Raw genomic sequence first — 26,067 nt, forward strand, 5'->3', positions numbered from 1 at the left:
TCCCGTCGGGCCGAGCCGGGCAGTGCTCACCGAGCGGGGCGGCGCGGCGGGCGGTGCCGCGGGCACTAGGACCCCGGTCAGCGCCCGGCGGCGGCCGCGCACCCGCTGCAGCCGGAGCCCGGAGCCACTTGTGGCGGCGGGGCCATGAGCCGGCGCTTCACCGTCACCGCGCTGTCCCGCGAGGGCCCGGCCGGGGCTCGGGGCGCGTCCCGCGGGGCGGGGGAGAACCGCCCGCACGGCCGCGATGGTAAAGGTGAGAGTGGCGGCGGCCGGTGGGGAGGGTCGGCGGGGAGGGATGGAGGGGCAGGGCCGGCACAAAGGGGGGTGCGGGGCGGGGCCGTCGGGGCACCCCGAGACTGCAGCTCCGGGCCCGGGGTCCCAGAGAGGCTCAGAGTGGGGTGAGGGGCTGGCGGTGAGGGGCGCAGGGCACAGAGCTCCGAACGTGGGCAGGGCCTCCCCCAGGGGTGCGCTCCGTGCCCATCTCCTTATGGGGACGCAGGGACCATTGGGGGCGATGCACCGGGCAGCACCGGGGTGTGCGGGTCGGAACAGAGGTGCACGGTGGGGGGATGTAATGGGTGGGGGATGTGGGCTGCCCACCCCTCACCCAGGGGAGGCTCATGGGGATGGGGCAGTGGGGCTGGGATGCTGTGAGCCCCACGGTGCCAGGCTGTGGGCTGGGCACTGGTGCTGCGTCCAACTGTCGCCTCGTGGTGCCCAGGGGACAGTGCTGAGGCTGCGCCGTCATCGCAGCTGTCACCGGAGCCTTATCGATCCCAGAAACCCAACCGGGGGCAGCGCGGGGCTGTGACCTTGCGGCCTTGCCAAAGGGCGAATGTGGGTGGGGGCGGGTGGGCGGTGGGATGCCCGAGCTGAGCTGTGCCCCACAATGTGCTCCGGCCTCATCCCACGGCTGCTGTTTGTGGACCGCCATCCATCCCGCAGCTCCTGGGTGGATGGGCCCTGAGAGGGAACGCAGCAACGGGTGCTGGACCGGGAGCTGGTGGGTGGGTGTCTGAGGGCCGGGTGCAGGGCGGGTAGAGGTGAGAGTGTGCGGGAATGTGGGGGAACCGTGGGGCTGGAGACCCCCAGGGGCCTCCGCTGGGTCCCAGCAGGGCCGTGACCTTGTGCCCTCGCAGAGGACAGCGCAGCCCAGCACCGCCAGCAACTGCCTGGGACCGGCCCCGCAGCCCCCAACCCGGGCAGGGCTGGGAGTGCTGGGGCCTGCGGGGGCTGTGGGGGCTGCACCCGGCCGTGCCGCTGCCCCACACCAGGTTGGGGCGGTCTGAGCAGCCCCCCGGCACCGCCGGCCCTCATGGCAGCCTGGAGCGGGATGGTGGGGCCTGGGAACATCACTGTGGGTCTCACGCGGGGTCCCAGCCTGCTAGAGGAACTGCTGCGTGGGGGTACGGGAGCCCACGGGCTGGGGGCCGCTTGTTGAAAGCTGCTCTGCCCCCGCTTTGACCGGGGAGCCCCGACGGGAGGTGGGGGCGGGTGCGGTGCTCCCCGTGGAGGTGTCGGCAGCGTGTGTGGGGCCGTGGGGCGTCAGCGAAGCCGCGTGTCGTCGCGTGGGTTGGTGCGCGGCCGTGGGGTCCCGGGGGGCCGTGCGGGGCGGGAGGGGTCGCTCAGCTCGGCTCAGCTCGCCGCCAGAGGCCGCTGCCGGCTCCGGAGCGGCGGGGGCGGGGAGGGGCCGCGATGGGAGGGGGTTGATCGACGTGACCCCGCCCCTCCCGGCCCCTCCCCGCAGCCGTTCCCGAAATAGCCCCGAGTGCGGTAGGGGGCCGGCTCCGTTCCCGGGCCCGGTTGCCTTGGCAACTCCGGGATGCGGAGGGCCGGGGGCGCTCCCGGGGTCCTGGAGCGGCTGCAGCCCACGGGGGGCCGCCCCCTGCAGCGCGGTGCTGTGCGGGGCTGTGCGGGGCTGTGCGGGGTCCTCCCGCAGCCGGAGCCGAAGCGCTGAGCCCTGTTGCCATTCGGTCGGCCTCCCCACGAGGGTGCTGTCCTGGGAGGGCTCCCCAGGGTCCTCCTTATCGTTATGATGGCTCTACGATCGACCCCCGCTCTGCAGGCTGTGGGTTGGCAGCACGGGGCCAAGTGGGGGCAGGTGGCGATGTGGGGGGGCATCTGACGTGGGGTGTGAAGGGGCATCCCTGGAGTGAGCCCCCCCGTGTCCTCGGGCAGCCAGGCTCCGTGGAAGTCGCTATGGAAACCAACTGGTTAAGCAGCCTCTCTCTTTGCCATGGCAACTGGCCCCGATGTCATCTCTTTTCGCTGTTCCATGATGCTTTGGGGATGGTTGGATCCATCCTCCCGGCCCCGCTGTGTACAGGGGTTGTGGGGTGGCTGTGCTGTGCTGGGGCATCCGCAGCCCTTGTGGCATCCTGACCGTGGGGACACCCAGCCACAGACAGATCTGCAGAGCTGGGGGGTGTTTGGGTGCAGTGAGGCAGGAACCTCCAGTCCCACAGCGCAGCCTACACAGTTTTCCATCTTCCCCCTCCTTGAGGCACCGGGTGTGGGGCAGACGTGGCTGTGTGCAAGGAGCAGTTCTGCATGGAGCCCCTTCTCACTGCCCCAGCACAGAGACACGAGGAGAGCAAAGACACAGGGCCAGGGGTCTGGGGGAGGTGTTATTCAAACAGCCAGGGGGTGTTGCTATGTGTGGGGGGCTGCTCACTGTGCCTGGGCCAGGTGATGCCAGTTTGCCGTGGCTCCCGGCTCCCCAGCAGCCATCAAGCTGAACTGTGCCCGTGGGCAGGCGCCTGAGTATCTCACACAGCTCCCATGCAGTCAGAGCAGGGCTAGGCTGGGGCTGTCAGTGGTGTGGGGCTGTGCTGTGGGTCCTGGCTGTGGCTGCCATCAGGGTCTCACACAGCTCAGGCTCGGTACAGGGTAGCTGAGGGCACACAGGGGGGCTGCGAGGTGGCCGTGCCGTGCCAGCTTCGTGCTGCCCGCGGGGCCGTGTCACAGCAGATCCTTCCCCTTGTCGCTCCCCGGCAGCTTGCTGTAAGTGGGGCACTGATGCCATGCCTGGCCCAAAGCCAGGTGCCTGCGTGCTCCCTGGCGCGGGGGCCACTTGCAGCTGATGGCAGGGCCCTGTGCCTGCGGACAGCCACCTGCCGCCCTCCAAACCCTGTTCCCTGCCCGTGCCTCATGCTGCTGCAGCCCTGCTGCTGCTCCGCTTCTGGGCGCTGCCAGCTGCGCCAAGGCCATGGAGCAGCAGAGTGCAGCATGCAGGGGCCACGTGTCCCAGCCCCAAACCCTGCCCACATCAGACCCCTGAGCTGCAGCCTCCCGGAGATGGACCAGCGCCATGCTGGGCTCCCAGCACGCTCCGTGTGCCCTGTGCCCTGCCCCATGCTGGAGGGAGCCCATGCACGAGTGAAGTGAGCGCAGTCGATGTCTCAACCCCCGCACTGCTGGCAAATCCCAGCCCCTGAAATGGAGCCATAATCCAGGGATTAGGGGATTAGTGGTCTTTCACGTGCTCGCCCCCCCCTCCCCTTTTCTCCCCCCCATCTGCTTTAGCAGGAAAATCCCTCTTGCGTCGAGCCCACGTTCCGCGGCCTCCTGCGCAAAGCTGACACCTCAGTGCTTGGCTCTTGCTGTGGTGGGATGGCCCTGCACATCCCCCAGCCCTGCAAACACGCTGGAGTCCTGCCCACTCCATCCCACTGGCGTTAGGCTGCTCCATCCCTGGGCTCAGGGCAGCCCTGCTCAGCTCCCTCTTGGTGAATGAAGCACCACTGCTGTGGGTGCTGAGGCTGCTCCCTGCCCATGCTCTCTGGGGGTGCCCCCATGCTGTGGGGCTCCTTAGGGCTGTGCAGTGCTGCGCTGTGCCCCACTGTGCTGGGCACTGAGGGCTGTGGCTATGCTGAGCCCCACCTTCCCAGGGTCCCGGCCCCACAGTGGGGCAGGGCTGGGGAAGGGCAGCGGAGCCAACCCCTGCAAGGTGAGGGCTGGGAGCATCCGCGCTGCAGAGCAGCTGGCTCCATACCAGGAGAAAGTAAACAATTAATTACAGCCGTCAAGAAGTAACTAACGCCAGCGGGCTGTCATGATCTCAACCCGCTCCTGAGGAGATGCCGGGAGCTGCAGCCAGCTCTGCTTCTGGGATCCTCCTGGACTGAGCAACTGAGAGGAGAACGGGCTGTGGGGTGACCTCGGGGTCAGCACAGTGTCCCTGTCACAGCCCTGCCCCAAACTGCACCGAGAGCCATTTCCACCCGGATCCCGTGCTGGCCCTGGATCAGCACAGCCGCAGCCCTCCAGGGCAGCCCCCGGCTCCATGTCCATATTGCTGCGTACCTGAGGGACGGGGCTCTGCGTGAGGATGTACCTGGAGGAGGGGGCACCCCTGGGACCCTTGTACTCTCATCAGTTGTGTTCATTCTCAGCTTGTGCCCCTCAGGGGCAGCTTTCCCCACTCTGCTTTGCCTGCTGCAGCCTTGGCCAGTGCACACCCCGCTCCTGGTGGCCCGGCTGTGCCCAGCTTGCCAGGGCTCACCCAGATGATGGCACCGCTGCAGGCTGGTGGTGGTGCTGGGCTGGAAGGCTCAGCCCTGGGTTAGTGTTCTGGCTTCGGGGGGGGGCTGCCTGAGCTGAGTCCTTGCCGAGCCCCCCGCTTCCCATCTGAGCTGGGTCTGCCGTGGCCAGGGCTGCCCTGACCCCTCTCCGTGTCCCCTGGGCAGGTGTTAGTCCCGATGTCGCAGGGCTCAGTCTCACGTCCTGGCGGGGGAGTGCCAGGTGCATGGGCAGCGCCCGGGCTGCGGAAGGGACGCGGTGCTGCGCCAGCTGTGGGGGGGCACCTGCAGCCACTCGAGTGCCCTAATTCCTCCCCCAGCCCTGGCTGAGCCCGGGGAGGCAGCGGGCGGCTCTGCTACAGCTCCTTCCCCCTCCCTCGCCTCTGCCTGCCACCGCTCCCCTCCCCAAAAACCCGACAGGGGATAATGCCTCCTGAATACATGATGAAGTGTGTAGTCAGGCTGGGCTCCGCCGCTGCTGCTGGGAGTGAGTGAGCGTGTGAGTCTGTGCATTGAGGCATCTCTGCACTGCAGCCTCCTCCTACATCCAGCCAGAGAGGCAGAGAAAGGCGCGGAGGGAAGGCGGCTTGTTGCAGTGCGAGGCACTGGCCCCTGGGAAGAAGCAAATCCCTGGTAGCCGCCCTAGGAGCGACCGGAGCAGCCCCGAGCGAGGCGGCGGGCAGCGGCCATGCTGAATAACCTGACGGACTGCGAGGACGGCGACGGGGGGGCGAGCCAAGGTAAGGGGAAGCCCGAGGGCGTCGGGGAGCGGCGGCAGGGGGCTGCGGGGCCGCAACCGAGAGGACGCGGGCAGAGCCGGGAGCTGCGCGGGGCCGCAGAGGCTCGGGGAGATGGTGACCGGCCGCGACGGCGGCTGCTGCTCGGCGACCACGCGACGCCGCGGTGCGGGTCCGAGAGCTGCCCGAGCCGGGCCCCGCGGGGCTGCGGCTGTGCGGGCGGTGCGGGCGGTGCGGGCGGTGCGGGCGGTCCCGCTCCCGCTGCCGGTGGCGGCTGCGGCTTCCCGCGTTGGCGCCCCCGCACCGAGCCGCCTCCGCCGCCCGCCCGGCCCCGCAGCTGCCGCAGTCCCGGGGAGCGGCCGGGCCGGACCGGGCTCGCCGCGGAGCCTCCCCCCGGGGCCGGGGCTGCTCTCCGGCCTCTGTCCCTTCCCGGGCGGCCCCCGGAGGTGCTGCCCCAGCCCGCTCGTGCCGCGCCGCTGCAGAGATCTCTGCGACGGCCCCATCCCGGCTGCCGCCCCCTGCACTCCCCTCCCGCTGCCGCCCCGCACCACCTCCTGCCTCCTCCGGCCCCTCCAGCCGCCCCCAGCCGCCCCCAGCCGCCCCCATCCCTCCTCGCTTCCCCCACCCCCGGTTGCCGCTTTCGGTCCCGTTCCTCCGTCTCACCGCCCCCCCCCAGCCCGGGCCCGGTGCTGCCGCTGTCCGCGGTGCTGAAGCCGTGCGCAGTGCAGCCGCCGGGGCCGCCGCGGAGACGGGCCGGGGCTGCAGTCCCCCGGGGGGCTTTGGGGCCGCAGCGTTCGCTGCTTTAAGCGGAACCCTGGCCCCCGTGCTCCCTGACCCCCGGCAAAGCCGAGCTGAACGGGTGCAGTCCCCGGCTTCCCGTCAGCAGGGCGAATGCAGCATCCTCCTTTACGGGTGTTGCTGGCAGGCACGGGAACGGGCCAGGAGAATGCAGCCGTGAGCTCGGGGCGTCCTGCGGTACCACTCTGGCCGCCCCCACTCCCTCCAGGTCCCCTTACAGGGTCTGTCGAAAGCCCCGGCCGGGAGGGCCTCGAGGGGGCAGCCGGACCGACAGTTGCAGTGTGAGTTCCCGGCTGCCTGCAGCAGGGCTCCAGGCATTGCCACACACAACGCTTTTGGTGTGTGCTCCACAGCCCGGCTCTTGTTTATCTGCTTGTTTATTCACGGCTGCACTCAAGGTCAGGGTTGGCAGGAGTTTTCGGGGTCACCTTGCCCGGCCAGGTGGAGCTGTGCTGCCCCACCAGCCAAACCCTTCCCTGGCTCTGACCCTTTGCCCTATGCAGCAGCAGGGGCCGTGTTGTTCATTGCGTCTCCATTGTGGCAATGCTGGGCTGCATGGAGGCAGGTGTGCCTGCCCTGCTGCTTGCAGGCTGCGTTTCTGGGGTCTGGCTGTGAGGTTGGATGTGGTACCGCTATAGATGGGCCATGCAAACTGTCTCTGGGGCTGAGCTGAGTTAGGTGGTGCTTGTGGGGCTGCTGATGCGGGGCTGGAGGAGGTGTGTGACTCCGTGGGGCTGGAGAGCAGAGGAGGGTGCAGGGGAGAGGCGCTGCAGGGCCCTCCCCCCTCGCACCTGTACCGGGGGTGGTGGGGGTGGAGGACTCTGGCGGCTGCTGCGGGGGCTGTGCTTCTCCTGTGCCTTGCCAGGGGCCCCGCAGCACTCCCTGCCCAGGTCTGTCTAGGGATGGTGATGTCCCATCTCAGGGTGGCAGAGCCGATGCTTGCCAGCAGGGACACCTCCGGCTCTTTCAGGCCCTGTGATGCCTGCTGAGACACGCAGACAAGGTGCTGCAGAATCCCTGGTCCTCCACTAGTGCCATTTGTGTCCCAAGGCCAAACAGCAGCCCTTCTGCAGGTCCTTGTTCTGGGTGGCTTAAGAGAGTGCTTTGGTGACAAGGGCTGGATGGGATCCAGCGCTGACAGCCCAGCGAGAGCAGGGCCAGGAGCAGCCCTGGGGAGGGGACAGGAGCAGGGCAGCAGGCAGGGCTGCAGTGTGACATAGGGCTGGCTGTGTGCACCGCTCTGCTCTGGGCATGGGGATGTCAGATGCAGCCCTGCTGCAGATGCCTGTGCTCTGGGCTGGAGGCACCTGGATGTCCGAGGAGAGGAGAGCTGGGGTGTGGATCTTGGCTGTAGCATCATTCTGCGGCCATTCCCATGACAGGGCTCAGGCTATGGGAGAATCTGGGAAGCTGTTTAAATGCAGCCAGCCAAAGCGCCTGTGCTGGAAATCCTGAGCCTGCAGGGCCGGCTGATCAAAGAGAGGATAATCCTGGGTTTAGGAAGGAAGAGGATAGGTCTGAAGTAGCAGTTGGTCTAATTTGGGTCAGGCAGTGAAAGAATCCACCCCAAACGGCCGCTCGGCATGCTGGCCAGCTGCAGGGGCAGTGTCACCGGGGGAAGGGGGGGTGGGCATTGCACCTCTTCTGTGCTGCAGTGATCCTGGCACTGCAGGACCTTACAGCACCCCAGGGCTGAGGGTCAGTGCCAGGACCAGTGCATGCATGGCCGAGTGCCCTGGATGGCCGGAGGGGGACAGAACAGCGCTGTGGCCACCCCCAGGCAGGAGCTCCTGCAACATGGCAGCAGCTGGGGCTATCAGCTGGGGGACACGTGCTTGCCCATGTGCTTGCCGGCCCACAGGGATGCACAGAAGTGCTGGCGTGACCTGGGGGCTGCTCCTTGCAGACAGCCCTGGGCAGAGTCCCAGGGAGCTGGAGCAGTCTGCTGCCAGCCAGTGCCAGCGAACTCTCTGGCAAAAGTCAAGGTGCCCTGTGCTCCTGGGGAGGAGCTCCAGCACAGCCCCATGGCCTGGGCAGCTTGCGCAAAGCAGGCAGGCATCGCCCTGCTCCTGTCCTGCTCCTGGGGCTGGAGGGCTGTGACTTGGCTGGTGCTGTGCCGATGCAGGGCTGGAAGTGCCTCCTGCAGGCGTAGGTCCCAGTGGCACTGTCTGGTGCCAAAGCAGGGGTAGGGGACACGCAGTGCCAACCCTGCAGAGGGGCAGTGCAGGAGGGGATGCCAGCTGGAGCCAGGCTGGGGTGGGGGCAGCATCCAGCAGCACAAACCCAGGGGCAAGTGTTGGCATGGGGTGGGAGCTGCCCCGTCAGCATCCCCCTCTTGCCTGCTGCTCCCACCTATCCTGGGGCTGCAGCCCCCAGCTCCAGGGCTGGACATGCTGGCAGGGTTCTGCAGGGGGGACAGGCTGGCTGCAGCCCTGGCAGCATCTCTGCTAAATTAGCCCTCAGGGTTTGGCTGCCTGGCTCCCCCCCGCCCCCCTCCCACCCTTCGTTAGTGCTCAGTCCCTGCGCTGTGTAAAACGATTACGGAGGATTTGGGATAAGGGACATGATGCTTCCCAACACAACTGAGGGCTGAATAAAAAGCCACGGAGAGATCACATCATGGTGGGTGCCGCAGCCCTGCCTGGTGCTGCCCCACGGGATGGCCGTGAGCACGCAGGGGCGGTCCCACAGCTCCGAGTCCCCAGCGGGGTGTGGGCTGGGTGCTGGGATGTCCCCAACATGCAGGGCCGGCGGGGAGCCCTGCCGCGAGCAGCATTACGTGGTCGCCACGCCGGGGCCGTGGTTCCCTGCCAGCAACCCAGCCGCGAGCCCTTCCAGCCGCCGCAGCAAATTAAAAGGCCGATTCATGTTGAGTGATCCCTGGGGAGGGGGGCGGCTCGGCGCCGGGATCGAAGCCTGGCACGGCTCGGCTCTGCTCCCATGCTGCGTGGCCCTGGGCAGTGCTGGGGTGATGGGACCGTGTCGGCCCGTGGGCATCGGGGTCAGCTGGCAGCCTGCAGTGTCCTGGGGGTGCCACACTCGGTGCCTCGGGCAGGTCCGGCTTCAGTAGCAGTCGTGGGGTTTGGGGTGTCCCTGCGCAGGGTGGGCTGCTGTGCCCCTGCCCGGCTCTGCACAGACCACAAATCCTCTGACAGCCGCCTGGAAGAGGCTGCACCAGCCCCTCTGCGGCAAAATGGTCTCCAGCAGGAGCGGGGAGCACAGCCGTCACCTGGGACCCCGCAGCTGTGGCACTTAACTCCTTCCAGCCTGCAGAGATGGGGAGGGGGCCTGGGCTGCACCCTGAGGACAGCAAAGCTGAGCAGCCCTGTGCCCCCACCTACACTGGCCACTTTGGGCCTCTCCTGGTGTTAGTTCTGCTGGTTGGCACCACCAGGTGAGGGGCTCCTGGCAGCCAGAATGGAGCCAGCACTGTTGTTCTGTGGGGCTGTGGGGGTCAGCTTTGGATTGTGAGGCCGAGGGGCACTGCACATAATGGGGGCACTGGGCTGTGTGGCACAGCAGGAACCTGAACCCAAGAGCCTGGGCTCAGGGCCCTGCCCTGGTGCCGTCAGTGTTCTGAGATGGGGCTGGGGGGACAAGGGGGCATCAGGACGGTCTTGGGGTGCAGTGACGGTGCTGGCAGGTCAGGGCAGCAGGGCAGTGTGGATGCCCCATGGTGAGGCTGTGCTCCATCACCAGGAGCTGGGCAGTGTTGGCCCTATGGGGCTGTGGTGATGTGGGGTCCTGGGGCCTGGCTGTGTGCCCGCAGGATGCTGGTGGGTTGGGGTGCTGTGCGGTGCTGTATGGTGCTGTGCGGTGCTGTGGGGTCCGGCGTCTGTCCGGCTGTGCTGTTACATAAGAGCAGGAGCAGAGGCAGCCGTGGCTCGCTGTTCCCATAGAAACCAGCGTGGTGATGTCGTCGGCCGGGTAGCAGGCGGTGAGGCGAGGCCCCGCGGCTCCGCTCACACTGTGGGGGTCCCAAGGCTCTTCTGGGCTGCCCACCCCCACCCCGCTGCCCCCACGTGTCCCCGTGTGTCCCTCTGCATGTCCCCCGTGTGTCCCCGTGTAGTGGGGCTGTGTGCACTCTGGACAGGAGAGTGCAGACACGCCCCAGCCCCTCACCACCATGGGCCCATTCTGAGGCTGGGGTCCCGGGGCTGGCAGGGGTGGGTGTCCCTGTTTGCATTATGTTTATAGCATTTCCATGTTCCCCAGGGCCCAGGCTGTGGATTGAGGTGATGGGGGCCAGGACGGTGTCTGCCTGTGCATGCAGCTCTTATGTAACATGCACTTTACACGATGCTTTTGGCAGAACCAGCCGGGCAGGAGCACTGCCCCACACTGACGGCCCCACGAGCGGTGCCTGGGCAGTGGGTGTGGGCTGCACTCTGTGGTGTGGCACCATGGGGACCACAGCTCCAGCCCTGCTGTTGGCTGAATGGTGGTGGTGGGGTGGGAGCGCATGGGGTCAGCATCACCCATGGTGTCGGGGGTTTTGCCCCCCAGCCAGCCAGGAGGGGCTGCAGGTGGTGAATCACGGCTGCATGCAGGAGAACTTGCTCCGCTGAACCCCAAAATGAGTCAACCATCGGGAGCAGACAGCCTTCAAAGCAGCGCTGTGCTCCCAGCGTGCTGGGTCTGTCCCAGGCTGCTGCTCACCCCGGCTCATGGCAGCCCATGCACCTCCCCACAGCTCCGGGCCTTCCTGAGCTCTGTGTTCAGTGTTGGCTGTGGGCGCAGGGCAGCTCTGGGATGCTCCATGCACAGAGCTTGCCCGGCCCTGCTGCTGTCCTGCCCTGGTTCCTGTGCCATGTGGGTGAGCTCACACCATGCTCTGCTCCGTTTGGTTCATGGGCATTTCCCAGCCCCACACACTGCTCACACAGCCCGGCCTCTCTGTTCTGCCTCGGTGCTGAGAAATGCGCCATTCAAATGGCATCCATGCTAGCTGCCGCTTTATTTCCAGCCTGATTTATTTCTGCTGCTCTGCAGCTCTCTGCTGCTTTCTTTGCTATTAAGCCCGACTCTGGGCGTCTTCTGTGCGAGGTCATTATGCAGCACGGCAGCCCCATCCTGGTGGAGCAATGGGCTCTGCAGGCTTTGGGTAGTGCTGTGGGGCAGCCCTCAATACCGGGTGTGTCCCAGCCCTGTGGGCCGTATCAGGGATCAGCGCTGTGAGTTGCTGTGGGATGCTGGGTTGCCTGGTTCCCCCTGGATCCACACCACTCACTCTGCCTGGTGCTGGCTCTGTGGGTGCGCTCCAGTGAGCCCAGACGGTCAGTGCTGTGCGGCTCTGGTTTGGGGGGGTGGCTCCTCAGGGCTGGGGGCTGCCAGTTTACTTCTCCATCGTATCCTGCAGGCGATGGCAATCCCAAGGAGAGCAGTCCCTTCATCAACAGCACAGACCTGGAGAAAGGAAAAGAGTACGATGGCAAGAACATGGCCCTCTTCGAGGTAGGGCATGCGGGTGGCCTGGGCCAGATGGGACCTGGGGAGGGGGCCATGGGGACAGGGACACTGAGGAGCCCATGCAGGATCTCCCACTGCAGGGCCTGCAGTGGCCACGGGCCAAGGGCACGCAGCCTGCAGAATGCAGCATGCCACAGTGGCTGTCCTGGTGTGAGCAGTGCTCTGCTGTGCTCTGGGTGCTGGGTGTGGGTGGTGCGGGACCTCAGCTCTTGGGCTCTGTTCTTTGCAGGAGGAGATGGACACCAGCCCGATGGTCTCATCCCTGCTGAGCGGGCTGGCCAACTACACCAACCTGCCCCAGGGCAGCAGGGAGCATGAGGAAGCTGAGAACAATGATGGGGGCAAGAAGAAGCCAGTGCAGGTGAGAGGTTGCAGGGCAGTCACTGCTTCTTCCTCCCATCCCCTTCAGCCCAGGCTGTGGCCTGTCTCAGGGCACCAGATCCCTCCTGAGCTCTGATGGCTCCCTGCTTCCTCCACAGGCTCCACGGATGGGCACCTTCATGGGTGTCTACCTGCCCTGCCTGCAGAACATTTTTGGGGTCATCCTGTTTCTGCGCCTCACCTGGGTGGTGGGGATCGCTGGAATCATGGAATCTTTCTGCATGGTCTTCCTTTGCTGCTCCTGTGTAAGTGCCCCCAACCCCCACCCCTCAGCCTCATCTTGGGGGCTCCCACTGGTCCAGGAGTGTTCGCTCCCCCCATGCTGGGCTTTGCTCCCCATGCCAGCACTCACTGCTGCTCAGTAAATTCAGGTGCTCCTGCTCCACTTAGCAAGGAGAAACCACCCAGCTTCCCTGAGGAACTGGGAGTGGAACAGTGTTCAAACTGTGACCCAGATTGCACCTGGGTGTGGGTGGGTTGTGGTGTTGGTGCCCATTGTCTGAGACCCCTGTGCCCAGGAGCTGGCTGCCCTGTTGGATGGTGCCCTGCAGCATGTGCTGGGTGGGAGGAATGTGTGTGGGCAGAGATCCCATTGCCCACGTACCCTCTGAGCCCCACAGGCAGCACTGCATCATCCCAGCCCAGTGCCCTGTCCCAGCCTTCTTGTCCTCACCCTGCGGCAAGTCCTGCTGCTGCCCCATGGCCTCTGCTCACCGTTCCCTCTCCTGTCCCCCGCCTGAGCTGGAAGGGGGCTCTGCCCAATGCTGACACTGTGTTTCCTCCTGCAGACGATGCTGACGGCTATTTCCATGAGTGCAATTGCTACCAACGGCGTGGTGCCAGGTAGACCTGAGGCTGTGCCTGTGTGTACTCGGGGCATGGGGTGCTGTCTGCCCCGGGGTGGGCTCCTGCCAGGTTTCGTGCCCCAGAAGTGCTGTGCCAGGTACCGGGGCTGCCCCGTGCCGTGCAGGGGATGGCAGCTGTCAGTGCCAGCCGTGTCCCGGCCCTCTGCCACCAGCCCCGAGCGGGTTCCCCGGGGGTGAGCACGGAGCTGGAGCCTCCACCCCGTCCCCAGAGCTGTGAGGTGCAGATGGCAGCGGGAGCCGTCAGACGCGGATCCTCCTGCCAGACTGGGGCGGCCGCGGGGGGAGCCGCTTCCCCGAGCGGAGCCGGGCGAGGAGCAGGGGGAGGATGGTGCCGGGGTGCGGGAACGTGCTGCTGGGGGCTGAGCGCTGCGGTGCCCGGGGCTGCCCCCTGAGCGTCTGTTCAGCTCCATAGAGCCGGAGCGGTGCCTTCCCCGCCGCTGCCGGGGCTCAGCACAGCGCTGGCAGCCCAGCTCCGGCTGTAATTAATGCCATTTATCATCCTGCCGCCGGCCGCGGGGCCATCGATCGCTGCCGCCTGGCTCTAAGGGCTCCTCTGGGAGGAAGGAGCGGGGCACGGCCCGTGTCCCTGGGGCCGCAGTGCCTGTGTGGCTTCGCAGGGGACAGGTCTCCCTGCGGCCGTCATGCCCAGCTGCCCGGCTCCTGCGAGCAGTTCTGCCAGCTCAGCTGTGCAGGGCTTGGGATGGCTGAGCTGCCGCCGGCTGAAGCAGAGTGCTGGGGGTCCCGGCCCCACTGGGGGCACGGGGAGGACTGGGGGAGCCTACTGGGGGCTGCCAGGGACCAACCTCTGCTCTCTCCAACAGCGGGCGGCTCCTACTACATGATCTCACGCTCCCTGGGGCCTGAGTTCGGCGGGGCTGTGGGGCTCTGCTTCTACCTGGGCACCACCTTTGCTGGCGCCATGTACATCCTGGGCACCATCGAGATCCTGCTGGTGAGTGCTGTGGCCTTTGCCCATGTGATGCTGAGGGCTCGTGTCGTGGGCTGGTGGCTCTGCCCTCACCTGCTGGGGGGGGTCATGGATGTGTGGTGGGGGCCAGGAGTGCTGCCTTCACCAAGCAGTGACTCTCTTTCCTCCAGGCCTACATCTTCCCCGCCATGGCCATCTTCAAGGCAGAGGATGCCAGCGGGGAGGCGGCTGCGATGCTCAACAACATGCGCGTCTATGGCACCTGTGTCCTGACCTGCATGGCTACCGTGGTGTTCGTGGGGGTCAAATATGTCAATAAGTTTGCCCTGGTCTTCCTGGGCTGCGTCATCCTCTCCATCCTGGCCATCTACGCCGGTGTCATCAAGTCAGCCTTCGACCCACCGAGCTTCCCGTGAGTACAACCTGCCATGGGATGGGGGCTGGGCTGAGGATGTGCTGCTGAGTGCCTGTACCCCCCTGCCAGGATCTGCCTGCTGGGCAACAGGACCCTTTCGCGGCACGGCTTTGACCTCTGCACCAAGGTGGTGGTGGAGGGCAACGAAACGGTGGGCTCCAAGCTCTGGGAGCTCTTCTGTACCTCCCGCTTCCTCAACGCCACCTGTGATGAGTATTTCACCATGAACAACGTGACTGAGATCGAGGGCATCCCTGGAGCTGCCAGTGGCCTCATCCAAGGTGGGTGTGCGGCGGGGATGGAGGCATGAGCAGGGCCATGGCAGCTCTGCGTGGGGCTGGCAGAGGGTTGTTGCACAGACAGATGCATGGAGCAGAAAGCCAGTCCTGGCACGGCAGTGATGGGGAGCGTGGTGAGCCCTGCCTGCAGACACTCTGCCCTCGGGTGCACCAGGCAGCAGGAATGGCTGCACTGCGGGACTCTGGCCGGTGCTGTGGCCACCTGAGCCACAGCTGGTGCGATCCTGACAGCTCTGAGTGATGCTCAGAGGCTGGGGAGGAATAAATCCTCCCTTTGTTTCCTCTCAGCCATTGGAAGGGAGGATATTGATCTGAGGTTTAGCGAGGAGAAATCGCCCCTCGGGGGTACTGTGCTGCTGCTACTGCTGGAGCACAGGCACTGGAGGGCAGCCAGGGCACAGAGCACCTCGGCAGCATGGGGAGAAGCTGCTGCTGACCTGCTTTCTGGAGCTGCTGGTGCATTTCCCAGGTGCTCACGTTCCTCAGCTGGGTGCTGGAGGACGATGCTCTGTGCCACACTTGGGGTGTTGGCACTCAGGGTTACAGCTCTTGGACCAAGGGAATGCAGGGGGTGTACTGGATGCCTGGGGGCTTCTGGGGGCTTTCTGTGCTGCAGGGGCAGGGCAGGGACAGGCTGCAGCCCAGGCTCCATCTCTGTCTGTGGACAATGTGCCTTTCCCAGCAGGATGGGCTGCAGTGGCAGCAGGGGCTGTCAGTCCCAGCTGTCACCTGGGGATGTCTGGGGGACGTGGGGAAGGGGCATAGCATGGGGTGGCAGCCCCAGTGCAATGCTGTGGTGATGCTGGCTGCCCCTGCCTGGCCGTGCTGGCTGCTTTCTGCTGCTCCAGTTTTTCTCTGCAATCTGTGACCAAGGCAGCACACACAGGGACATTAAGCCTGTTACATCAGCCCCACGCTTATAATCCCATCAAAAACATTATCAAGTTACTTTGACACGATCCACTTTCCTTAAACCTGTGTTGATCGGTATTAATTATATTACCCTCTTAATTATTTGCTCCAGGAATCCCACGTCAGCTGCTCCAGTATCTTACAGGGACAGTGCCAGCAGCGGGACACACCTGCCCTGGTCACACACCCACCCACCCCTGGTGCCTGCATGTTTCTGAGGCCCACCAGGGGCTGGGGTTGCCCACTGCCCCCCACACACACCATCAGCTCTATGGCTGCGTGGCATAGAGGGGATGGGATGGTGCAGGGTTCAAGGAGGTGGCTGTGGGTGCAGGCTGTGCTCTGGACGTGTTCTCACAGTGGCTGTGCCTCTTCATAGAGAACCTTTGGAGCTCCTATCTGACCAAGGGAGTGATCGTGGAGAAGCGGGGGCTGCCCTCTGTCAGCCCCCCAGACACCCCGGTGGACATGGACCAGCCCTACGTCTTCAGTGACATGACCTCCTACTTCACGCTGCTCGTGGGCATCTACTTCCCCTCAGTCACAGGTGGGTGCTGCTGTTCCCCTCTCACACGTGCTGCTGTGCCTCTCCCACGGATCCCACGTGCGCTGCTGTTGGGCCCGGTTCTGGTGCGGGGGTGGATCACAGCCCGTCCTCCCACGCAGCTCCGGTGCCTCACTGTGTGCTGACGTGCCCGCAGTGCTGGTATTTATAGCTCCCGGGGGAGGAGGAGCCCTCCCCTGCCCCAGTCCCGCTGCGGAGCCCTGTGGGACCCCTGTGGGATGTGGGAGCTCAGCCGGAGCCCTGTGGGCCATCCCATCTCTGCACTCACTGCTGGGTCTGGTGATGCTGGATCCTGGGGCTGATGGCTCTCAGCTGTGCTGTGGTGCCCTCAATGTGCTGCCCCCCGTACCCTCCTGCCTGGTTCTTGCTTACGGCATGGTGTGATTGTGCATGGATTTGTGTCACATCAATAATGTAGGCTGAGCCACAGGTAGCTGCGTCCCCACTGCGGGACCTGCTGTGCACGTGGCAGCCGGGCTCATGGGGACACATGTCAGGGCTGTGCCAGATCCACAGCACCATAGGACTGGAATCGTTAAGGTCAGAAAAGACCATGTCTTGTCCCAGCCATGATCAGACCCTGCAGCCGCTGCCATTCACTCCCCTGCTGGAGTTAATTAAGGGCTGATGAAACAAGTCAAACAGTGGATTTTGTACCTAATCCTTCAGTAGCCTCAGCCTGTGGGTCAGGTGGGAAAGTGCTGATGGGGGCGTGAGGTGTGCGGGGGTCCCTGTGTCCATCTGGGCCCTTAGCACAGCAGAGCTGGAGCCGTCCTACCAGCAGGGTTGTGGCTCTGGCACCACGGTGTGGCTCTGTCTCCAGGCATCATGGCTGGCTCCAACCGCTCTGGGGACCTGCGGGATGCACAGAAGTCCATCCCCACAGGCACCATCCTGGCCATCGCCACCACCTCTGCAGTCTGTATCCTTCAGGGCTTGATTGCGTGAGGATGGGCACGTTGGGCCAGCAGGGCAGAGAGGGGTCTGGTGGGGTCTGGTGGGACAGACAGGTTCCAGTGCTGGGCAGGGTGGTGTGGGGGCTCTGTGCCTTGCAGGCTGTCCTTGACCTACCCACAGACATCAGCTCCGTCGTGCTCTTCGGGGCATGCATCGAGGGTGTTGTTCTGCGTGACAAGTGAGTGCCACTGGGCTGTGTGGGGCAAGCTGGGCTGTGGGAAGGGCTGGGGACAGGGACAGCTGTGGGGAACGCAGCAGGAAGCTGCAGCTGGATGGTTGGGTTGACGTGGTGGTGTTCTGGGTCCGGTGGGGACAGTGTGCCTGCGGGGAGGATGCCTGGCTGTGCACCAGGGCAGATGTAGAGCTCACAACAGGCTCTGGGGGCTCGTGGCTGCCTCTTCCCCCCCATTTATGGTCCCTGCGGCTCAGGCTGTGCGCAGCTCTTGTTTGTCAACAGGCAGTGCTGTGTATGTAGGGCAGCCCAGCTCGCTGTGCGGCAGTGACACTTCTGGGTCGCCAGCACCAACACAAACTGGATCCGAGCCACACGCAGCCTTCGTTGGCCCACTCCTGTCAGAGGGGGTGGGAAGCCCCTGGCCCACGTCCCCCCGCTCCCCACACTGTATAGACTAGGGTCGGGCTGGACACGTGCTGCCATGGCCGTGGGTGATACCTGTGCCCCGCAGGTTTGGTGAAGCCGTCAATGGGAACCTGGTGGTGGGCACCCTGGCGTGGCCGTCCCCGTGGGTCATCGTTATCGGCTCCTTCTTCTCTACATGCGGGGCTGGGCTGCAGAGCCTCACCGGCGCCCCGCGCCTCCTGCAGGCCATCTCCAGGGATGGGATCGTGCCCTTCCTCAGGGTGAGCGCCCCCCAGCCCTCCAGTGCTCCCCCTCACTCATGGGGCAGGTCGGCTGCCCCTCACCTTGCGGGCACCGGGGCTGCGGTGGGTTCGTCTTCGAGCTGTCGGTAGGAGGAGAGTGTCGGGAAAGGTCGGGATCCCCCTCCCCCCGCTGCTGCTGCTTAATGTTTTATCTGCTCTCCGAAGACACGTTCTCACAACTGCGTCTCTCCAAATCCGAACCGACAGCTCCCCCCGGGGAAGAGCAGGCTAATTTTAACCGAGCGCCTCCGCCCTGCCAGCCACATTCGGAGCGCCCGCACGAGGACCGCAGCCTGCGCCCTGCCGTGCTCCCGGACACGCGGCCCCCACCCCCCGCCCACATTCTGCCCCTGGGTACCCCTGGGGGGTGGGGGTCTGTGTGCCAACGTGGTCAGGCTGGGGGGGCTCTGATGGCTGCTCCCCAGCACCGCGGCTGTGTTTGTCCCCACCTCCAGGCGCGGGGCAAGGTCAGCGGCATGGAGCTGCCGCCGGGTCCCTAACACCCCTAACACCCCTTTTCTCCCCTGCCCCAGGTCTTTGGCCATGGCAAAGCCAACGGGGAGCCCACCTGGGCTCTGCTGCTCACCGCCTGCATCTGCGAGATTGGGATCCTGATCGCATCCCTGGACGAGGTGGCCCCCATCCTCTCCATGTAGGCAGCACCTTCAGTGCAGTGGTAGCTGGGCGGGTTTGGATCCTTCCTCAGCCCCTGTGCCCCACATTGCTCCCCGTGGGGCCTGGGCTGTTCCATGTCACACTCACAGCCCCATGCTCAGCCGCTCCCCTCTGCAGGTTCTTCCTCATGTGCTACATGTTTGTCAACCTGGCCTGTGCTGTGCAGACGCTGCTGCGGACGCCCAACTGGCGGCCCCGTTTCCGCTATTACCACTGGTGAGCAGGGGATGGTGCAGGGCTGGGGGCTGCAGGGCTGCGGGGTGCTGATGTGGTCCCTGTGCAGGACCCTCTCCTTCTTGGGCATGAGCCTGTGCCTGGCTCTGATGTTCATCTGCTCCTGGTACTACGCGCTGGTCGCCATGCTGATCGCCGGCCTCATCTACAAGTACATTGAATACCGCGGGTAAGGAAGGGCCCGGCAGGGGCTGCAGGGCTGGGGGACCCACATCCCCGTGGTGCCGTAGGTGCTGGGGCTGTGCTCCATTACTGGGGCTCCCAGCCATGGACTTGCTCTGAGGCTTTGCTGTGTGCTGCAGGGCGGAGAAGGAATGGGGTGATGGGATCCGGGGGCTGTCGCTGAGTGCTGCTCGCTACGCACTGCTGCGGCTGGAGGAGGGCCCCCCCCACACCAAGAACTGGAGGTGAGGCCGCGGGTTGGGGGGAGCGGGAGCCATCAGGGCAGCGGGTGCTGACTGCAGGACCTTCCTTCCAGGCCCCAGCTGCTGGTTCTGGTCCGTGTGGATCAGGAGCAGAACGTGGTGCACCCACAGCTCCTGTCCTTCACTTCACAGCTCAAAGCAGGCAAGGGCCTCACCATTGTGGCCTCTGTGCTGGAAGGGACCTTCCTGGACAACCACCCACAGGCGCAGAGAGCCGAGGAGGTGAGAGCTTCCCAGGCCCTCCCAGCGGCAGCTGCTGTGCCCCACGGTGCATCCAGCCCTGCTGTGGGGCTGCTGGGACTGCTGCTCTGCTCCCCAGGGCACCAGGGATGCCGGGTACCAGCAGGGAGTGGGTCTGGCTCCTGGCTGGTGCAGCACAGCACAGCACAGTGCCAGCAAGGGGCCGCAGTGCTGCCAGGCTGCGCAGCCCCTCCACCGAGCCCCCCACACTCCCTACAGCCCCCACAGTGCAGGCAGGGGGAGGTGGAGCGAGAGCCTTCCCAAGTGGAGCATGATTCCCCTCACACCTCATGCCAGCCAGGCGGCACATTAATGAGATTAAGCCCTCAGAAGCAAACAGTTTCTCTCCCATGCAGACATGTTATAATTTCTCTGAGTAAATAACTCTAATTGCTGCTCTGCCGCCCGTCAGAGCCCTGGCACGGGGACTCCCTCTGCTCGGCACGGCGCAGAGCCACGCGCCGGTGCAGCTCAAAGCCGGGCCTCCCCCATCTCCATCCCACGCTGCCATCCTGATACAGGGCTCTGCACCCCACAACCCACGCCCCACAGGCTCTGCTCCCTGCACCCCATGCACCTGCCAGCTGCCCCAGGCCAGTGTGTGCTGTCTGCAGTGGGTGCTGTGCGGGGCCATGTCCTATGCACTGTCCCTGACACCCTCTCTCCTGCTGCCAGTCCATCCGCCGCCTGATGGAAGCAGAGAAGGTGAAGGGCTTCTGCCAGGTGGTGATCTCGTCCAACCTGCGGGACGGCATGTCGCACCTCATCCAGTCCAGCGGGCTGGGAGGGCTGCAGCACAACACGGTGCTGGTGGGCTGGCCCCGCAGCTGGCGCCAGAAGGAGGATCACCAGACCTGGAGGAACTTCATTGGTAGGGCTGCGTGTCCGGGTGCCTCGGGGTGCCTACATGAGCAGTGCTGGCTGACACGGCCCTTTCCCCGCAGAGCTTGTGCGGGAGACCACGGCCGGGCACCTGGCATTGCTGGTGGCCAAGAATGTGGCCATGTTCCCGGGCAACCAGGAGCGCTTCTCAGAGGGACACATCGACGTCTGGTGGATCGTGCACGATGGAGGGATGCTCATGTTGCTGCCCTTCCTCCTGCGGCACCACAAGGTACTGTGCCCCTGGGACAGGCAGGGGCTGGGGCCGGGTCTGCCTCCACCATAGGGTGCCCACAGCTCCCTCCCTTCCCCCCTCACAGGTCTGGCGTAAGTGCAAGATGCGTATCTTCACGGTGGCTCAGATGGATGACAACAGCATCCAGATGAAGAAGGACCTGACAACATTCCTGTACCACCTGCGCATCACGGCGGAGGTGGAGGTGGTGGAGATGGTGAGCACGGGGCTGTTCCCAGCATACAGGGAATCTGGGCTTGGAGACACGGCGCTGTGGGGATGTGTGGGGCCAGGATGGGGTGTGCTGCAGGCTGTGCCCCGCAGCTTATCCTGCTCCTCTGCCCCACAGCACGAGAGCGACATCTCAGCCTACACCTACGAGAAGACGCTGGTGATGGAGCAGCGCTCCCAGATCCTCAAGCAAATGCACCTCACCAAGAACGAGCGGGAGCGGGAGGTGAGGCACAGCCCCACACCTGGCCCTGCTGTGTGCCCCCGTCCTGCCCTGCTGTGTGCTCACCCCATCCCGTGCAGATCCAGAGCATCACGGATGAGTCTCGCGGTTCCATCCGGCGCAAGAACCCGGCCAACACGCGCCTGCGTCTGAACGTCCCCGAGGAGCAGGTGGGCGACGGCGAGGAGAAGCCCGAGGAGGAGGTGAGGCACCGTGTGTGTGTCCTGCTGGAGTCAGGATCAGCAGCTGCTACCAGCCCCTGCCGTCACCCTCTGCTCTGCTGCAGGTCCAGCTCATCCATGACAAAAACGCCACCACCTTCTCCAGCAGCCCCCAGTCCCCAGCTGAAGAGGCAGAGTCGGCCCCTGAGAAGGTGCATCTCACCTGGACCAAGGAGAAGTCTGTGGCCGAGAAGAACAAGAGCAAGAGCCCCGTCAGCCCCGAGGGCATCAAGGACTTCTTCAACATGAAGCCGTACGGCCCCACGTGCTGCTGCCGTGTCACCGTGCTCTGGGCTCAGGCCCATGTGTCCCTCCTTGCTCTGAGCAGGGGCCTGCAGCCGGGTCCCTGCACACCCACCCGTGCAGTGGGGAGGGTGGGAGGTGGGGGGGTCCCTGTGCATAGAGGGGGTTGGGTTCTGATGTGCATGCCTGGCACTCACCTCTTCTCTCTCTTTTTTTTCCCAACCCCGTTGTGACCTGGGCAGGGAGTGGGAGAACCTGTAAGTATGTTGCTTTGGGGGCTGGGGGTGGGGGGCGGGCACTCGTGGGCCCCATGTGCAAAGGCAGCTCCTTGCACCCACTGGTGTTTGCTTGTGACACGATGCCAGTGAGGTTTGCTGTGCTGCAGCCCAGCCCTGCCCTGTGCCCACTGCCCTGTGCATCCCTGTGCCCGGCCCCCACCCACATGTTCTGTCTCCCCAGGAACCAGTCCAACGTGCGGAGGATGCACACGGCTGTGAAGCTCAACGAGGTGATTGTGAAGAAGTCCCAACATGCTCAGCTGGTTCTCCTGAATATGCCTGGACCTCCCCGCAACAGGAAAGGGGATGAAAACTGTATCCTTCCCACTGCTCTGGGGGTGGGCTGAGAGTCCCTCTGCAGGGGTTGTGGGGCCAGGGCTTCTTTGCAGGCATTGCAGGGCACTGCCCAGCGCTCAGCCTGGATGCCCCTGAATCTCTGCAGCCTGCCTGGCTGAGACTGACGGGTTTATGGGCCCTCCAGCTGTGGTGTGGGGCTGTGGGCGCTGCAGGCTCCCTGCTTCCAGCCCTCGTTCCTCCTTGATGGCCACACAGACATGGAGTTCCTGGAGGTGCTGACAGAGCACCTGGACCGAGTGCTGCTGGTGCGCGGCGGGGGCCGGGAGGTCATCACCATCTACTCCTGAAACACGTCGCCAGAGAGGTTTGTCTGCACCCCGAGAGCCCCACCACCCTGCACCGCGCTCCTGGAGGGAGGAGAGAAGCCCGACGGCAGCCGGTGTGCAGAACCTTCACCTGCCTTCAGCCGTGCCCCTGACCTCTCCATTCGAACTGCAGCACCAGATCTTCCGGGAGCATCCAGCACCTGAGCAGCTGTTCCTCATTGCAACGTCACAGCACTGCTGTCTTTGTTTATATATAAATATATACAGTGTTCTGCGGACTGAGCATCAGAGCCCAGCGCTGCCCCCGCAGCCCCCGGCCGGGCAGGAGCCCACTGCATCCCGATGGGCCCCAGACCCCACTGCCGCCCCACAGAGCTTGGCTGGGCACCGCTGCCTGATGCTCGCACCCCACAGAGGTGCTGGGAGAAGAGAGAGGCCACCAGCATGCTTTCCTCGCCAGATGCTCCTCTCCCCACCTCCGGCAGCACCCGATGGCCCTGGGAAGGACCGTGCTGGGCCTGGACAGACCCAACCGCCCACCTGGAGGCCGTGTGCCATGCTCACCGAGAGGCAGCTGTGATGGTTTGGAGGGGGTGAGGGTGGGAGGCAGCCGAGTGGGTCGGGATCCTGGAGAGCAGCGGTGCCACTGCAGCGTGAGCCCTGGCTGAGTTGGATGGGGCTGTGTGTCCCCTTCCTGCCGGCCCCAGCCCCCTCTGTGCAGGTGTTGCTCTGTGTTAGTGGTCACTGCCTGGAGCTGTGGTGCCTGGAGCAGAGCAGAGGTCCCACCAGTGTGGGGTGTCAGCTTGAGCCACCCTGGGGCTGTGGGACTGTGGATGCTGCTAACCCCAGGCATCGCCAGCTCTGGGCCTGGCACAGAAGCTCCATGGCCATGCTGGGGGCAATGGGGGCTGTATGGACCCCACCTTGGCCAGCCGCCAGTCCCAGTAGCCCCATACCCCGCTGTGCACTGGGGCTTTATCCCTGGGCTCAGGCACAGGTGCTGCCACAGGGTCCGGAACGCTCAGCTCTGCAGGTGGTTCTCAGTGTATGCAACGTGTCCGACCACCCCCGGCCCCACTGCAGCACCTGTGCCGAGCCCTGTGATGCGGGATGGCAGCAGGGACCCCTCTGCCCTATTTCTGGGCAGCGCCCGCCCCGTCCTGGTCCCCAAATCCCACCATGGCCCCAGAGCTGCCCCTCAAACAGCCCTGGGCCCGGCAGCAGTTGCAGGGCTGCCCCCCATCCCCATCCCCACAGCGATTCTCATCCAGAGAAACTGAGGAGCTCTCAACAAATGTGAACGGTTCCAGGAACCGCGCAGGAAGCGGCGCCGAGGGCAGCCCGGCCCCGGCCCCATGTACATAGTGTACATAATACAGTACGTGTATTTTTAAAGTGATCATATTTATGTGAATAGAACCAGATGAAGTCTATATATAGAGATCTATATCTATACCGAGAGATGCAGGGCTCTGCTAGCACCGGGCTGTGGGGACGGAGGTGTGACGGCCGCCCCTGCACAGGGCCCAGGGAAGGGCCATGTCAGGGGCTCGTGCTCTTCTCAATTCAGCTTCTTAAAAGTTTTCAGGGAAAAGAAATGACGGACTTTTCTGAACTCGTTTCACAGCAGATTTGAGCTTCCACTCCAAGTGCAGCCTGCTAAGAGTTGCCCTCTCCTGGCAGCGCTGTCTGCTCTGTGCCCCGTGCACAGCGCTGCTCCGCTGCCCTTGCACAGAACAGCTCCGTCCCCTCTTCCTCTGCAGAGCTCCTCTACTCCTCCAGTTCCAGGCCAAAGCTTTATGAGGCTGCTTAGATAGCAAAGAAGTGGTTTGTGGGCTTTTATTTGGGCTTTTCTTGGCTTGCTTTCTTTTCGTTGGAGTTTCTTTTTTTGGCTTTAAGACTCCTTGGACACACTCCCGGACCAAGCCCCAGCTGCACCCTGTGCCTGCCCATACCCTGCTCCTACACCTGCACTGCTCCCAAAGTGCCTCCTTGTCTCCAGCAGCAGCCCCCGCCGCAGGCAGCGCTCATGGCAGCTCAGCAATCTGCTCAGGTGCACTGGGGCTGTCGCAGAGCGCTGCGATGGATGGACAGATGATAGATGGCAGAGACAGCCAGCAGAGCAGCCCCGTGTGCCCCGTCGGGTTTAGCTCAGGGCTCAGTTCTGCCCCTGCCCCACCACACACAGCTCTGTGCTGTTTGCAGCCTCCCACAATGGCGTGAAGCACTCGGGCAAGGAGGAGGTGTGTGCACCCACCTGCCCGCTCATTGCACTGCGCCGTGCTCGGCCTGCAATGCTTCCAGCTGCTCCCTGCCTCTGCACAAGGTGCTTTGCTCCATGCAGTCTCCCTCTGCCCTCAGCCCAGCTTTGCCCTGCAGCCTCAGCCCACTCCTATATGGAGCAGATAGCAGCGAGAACCTGACCTCAGCACCAGGGTAAAACACTTCCTTGTGCAGCAGGGGTTGAATTCTCTGCTGCACAGGTGTGAAGCCAGGCCGGGGCACGCTGCTCTGCGGGCAGGTGGGCTCCATCGCTTCCAGCAGCACCAAACTGTGCCGTGGTGACTCCACGGCCCCGGCTCCTGCAGGGAGCAGAAAGGCAAAAAAGCATCTCCCCGTCCTCACCGTGCAGCAGGAGCAGGGCACAGCTGTGGGCACAGCGCCCTGCCAGGCGGCGCCGTGCAGCAGGACAGGCGCTGGCTTCCCTAGTGAGATCGCTCTCGCCTTTGGTCTGGAGAGGGCCAGTTGTAGCAGACAGCACTGCATGTTAGTTTACAAACCCAGCCCTGCACGTTTGGCCTCTGTGAGTGTTCGGTTCCCCAAGGAGCATCCTCCCGCCGGTCGCTGTTGGTGAAGGCCGTGTCCTCCTGCAGCACAAACACGAGCTCCCGGCTGCTCCATGTGCAGCAGCTTCAGCTCTGGGGGTCCCACATCCCCAAGCTGTGGGTGGGAGCACAGGGAGGGGTTGGGGGGTGGTCAGGCCCCTCTCAGGACTGCAGGTGGGAAAGGCAGAAGGAGCGGCAGGTTACAGGTTGCTGGTTACACCACTTTCCGTGCTACATGTGCAATATATTTGTTATGAATGTTATCACCGGGTCAGTTCATCCAATAATCTTTTAATCACCGTAGCTTAGATGTTCCGCGTCCATCCAAGTGACTTTTATTCAAGTGCAATACTTCAATAGACACGTAGTGACCGAGTACGCTTCGTTTTAGAACTATCTGTGTGCAGAGCAATGCAATTCAGTTTAGAACCTTGTAAATAAAGCAGGTCGCAAGCAAACAAAAAGAGCAGAAAAACAAACAAACAACAGCAACAGAAAAAAAAATCAAACAAAAAGAGAAAAAAACCAAAAACAACAAAAAAAAGGCTTAGGTTTGCATTTAATTTCTGTGACCGTTTCAGTATCGTGCTTTAGGCCGCCTCAGTGCAGACCCCGTGTTCTCTGTGCCGATATTAATGGAGGAGTGGCTCCTCAGCTGTTGAATGCTCCCTGTTAATGCTTTACTGCTTTACCTGTATTCATTTTTCTAGACTCCTGTCTGCACAAAATGCAATAAATGATTTTATTACACCCTTCACTACTCGCATGGGAAGCTCTCATTAGCTCGCAGGGCCTTACCGTGCGCTTGGCCTCCTGTTTCACTATCGCGGCTCTGAGCGCTGGCTGCAGCACAGTGCATCCATGAAGATGCTGAAGTGTGTCAGCCTTAAAACAGAGCCTGGTGGTCCCCAGCAGGGGCTACCAACCTGATGAGACCCTCTGAGCTCAACACGTCCCACATACAACCAGACAAGTGCTTTCTGTCCAGCAGAAGCACTACCAA

The 26,067-nt window shown here is 64.1% G+C and overlaps 1 protein-coding gene across 2 annotated transcripts; it reads left to right on the plus strand.

Moving 5' to 3' along the window:
- The first annotated feature begins 144 nt into the window (after positions 1 to 144).
- Positions 145 to 25,821, plus strand: SLC12A5 (solute carrier family 12 member 5). Of its 2 annotated transcripts, XM_015881905.2 has the most exons (27): positions 145 to 253; positions 11,415 to 11,509; positions 11,754 to 11,885; positions 12,004 to 12,150; positions 12,694 to 12,748; positions 13,593 to 13,723; positions 13,870 to 14,111; positions 14,184 to 14,395; positions 15,705 to 15,872; positions 16,714 to 16,812; positions 16,968 to 17,025; positions 17,534 to 17,708; positions 18,263 to 18,381; positions 18,522 to 18,620; positions 18,688 to 18,807; positions 18,941 to 19,045; positions 19,117 to 19,285; positions 19,979 to 20,174; positions 20,248 to 20,417; positions 20,506 to 20,637; positions 20,770 to 20,877; positions 20,955 to 21,077; positions 21,161 to 21,348; positions 21,581 to 21,595; positions 21,798 to 21,931; positions 22,169 to 22,277; positions 22,412 to 25,821. In XM_015881905.2, exons 1-26 carry the CDS (start codon positions 145 to 147, stop codon positions 22,258 to 22,260), a joined length of 3,393 nt encoding a protein of 1,130 aa, XP_015737391.1. In that variant the 3' UTR covers positions 22,261 to 22,277; positions 22,412 to 25,821. The 2 variants fall into 2 exon arrangements, with proteins under 2 accessions (XP_015737391.1, XP_015737392.1); XM_015881906.2 differs by lacking the exon at positions 145 to 253 and adding an exon at positions 4,817 to 5,260 and having other exon boundaries at positions 22,169 to 25,821.
- Positions 25,822 to 26,067: the final 246 nt, after the last annotated feature.

Source organism: Coturnix japonica, chromosome 20 (genome assembly GCF_001577835.2).
Source record: "Coturnix japonica isolate 7356 chromosome 20, Coturnix japonica 2.1, whole genome shotgun sequence".
Taxonomy (NCBI): domain Eukaryota; kingdom Metazoa; phylum Chordata; class Aves; order Galliformes; family Phasianidae; genus Coturnix; species Coturnix japonica.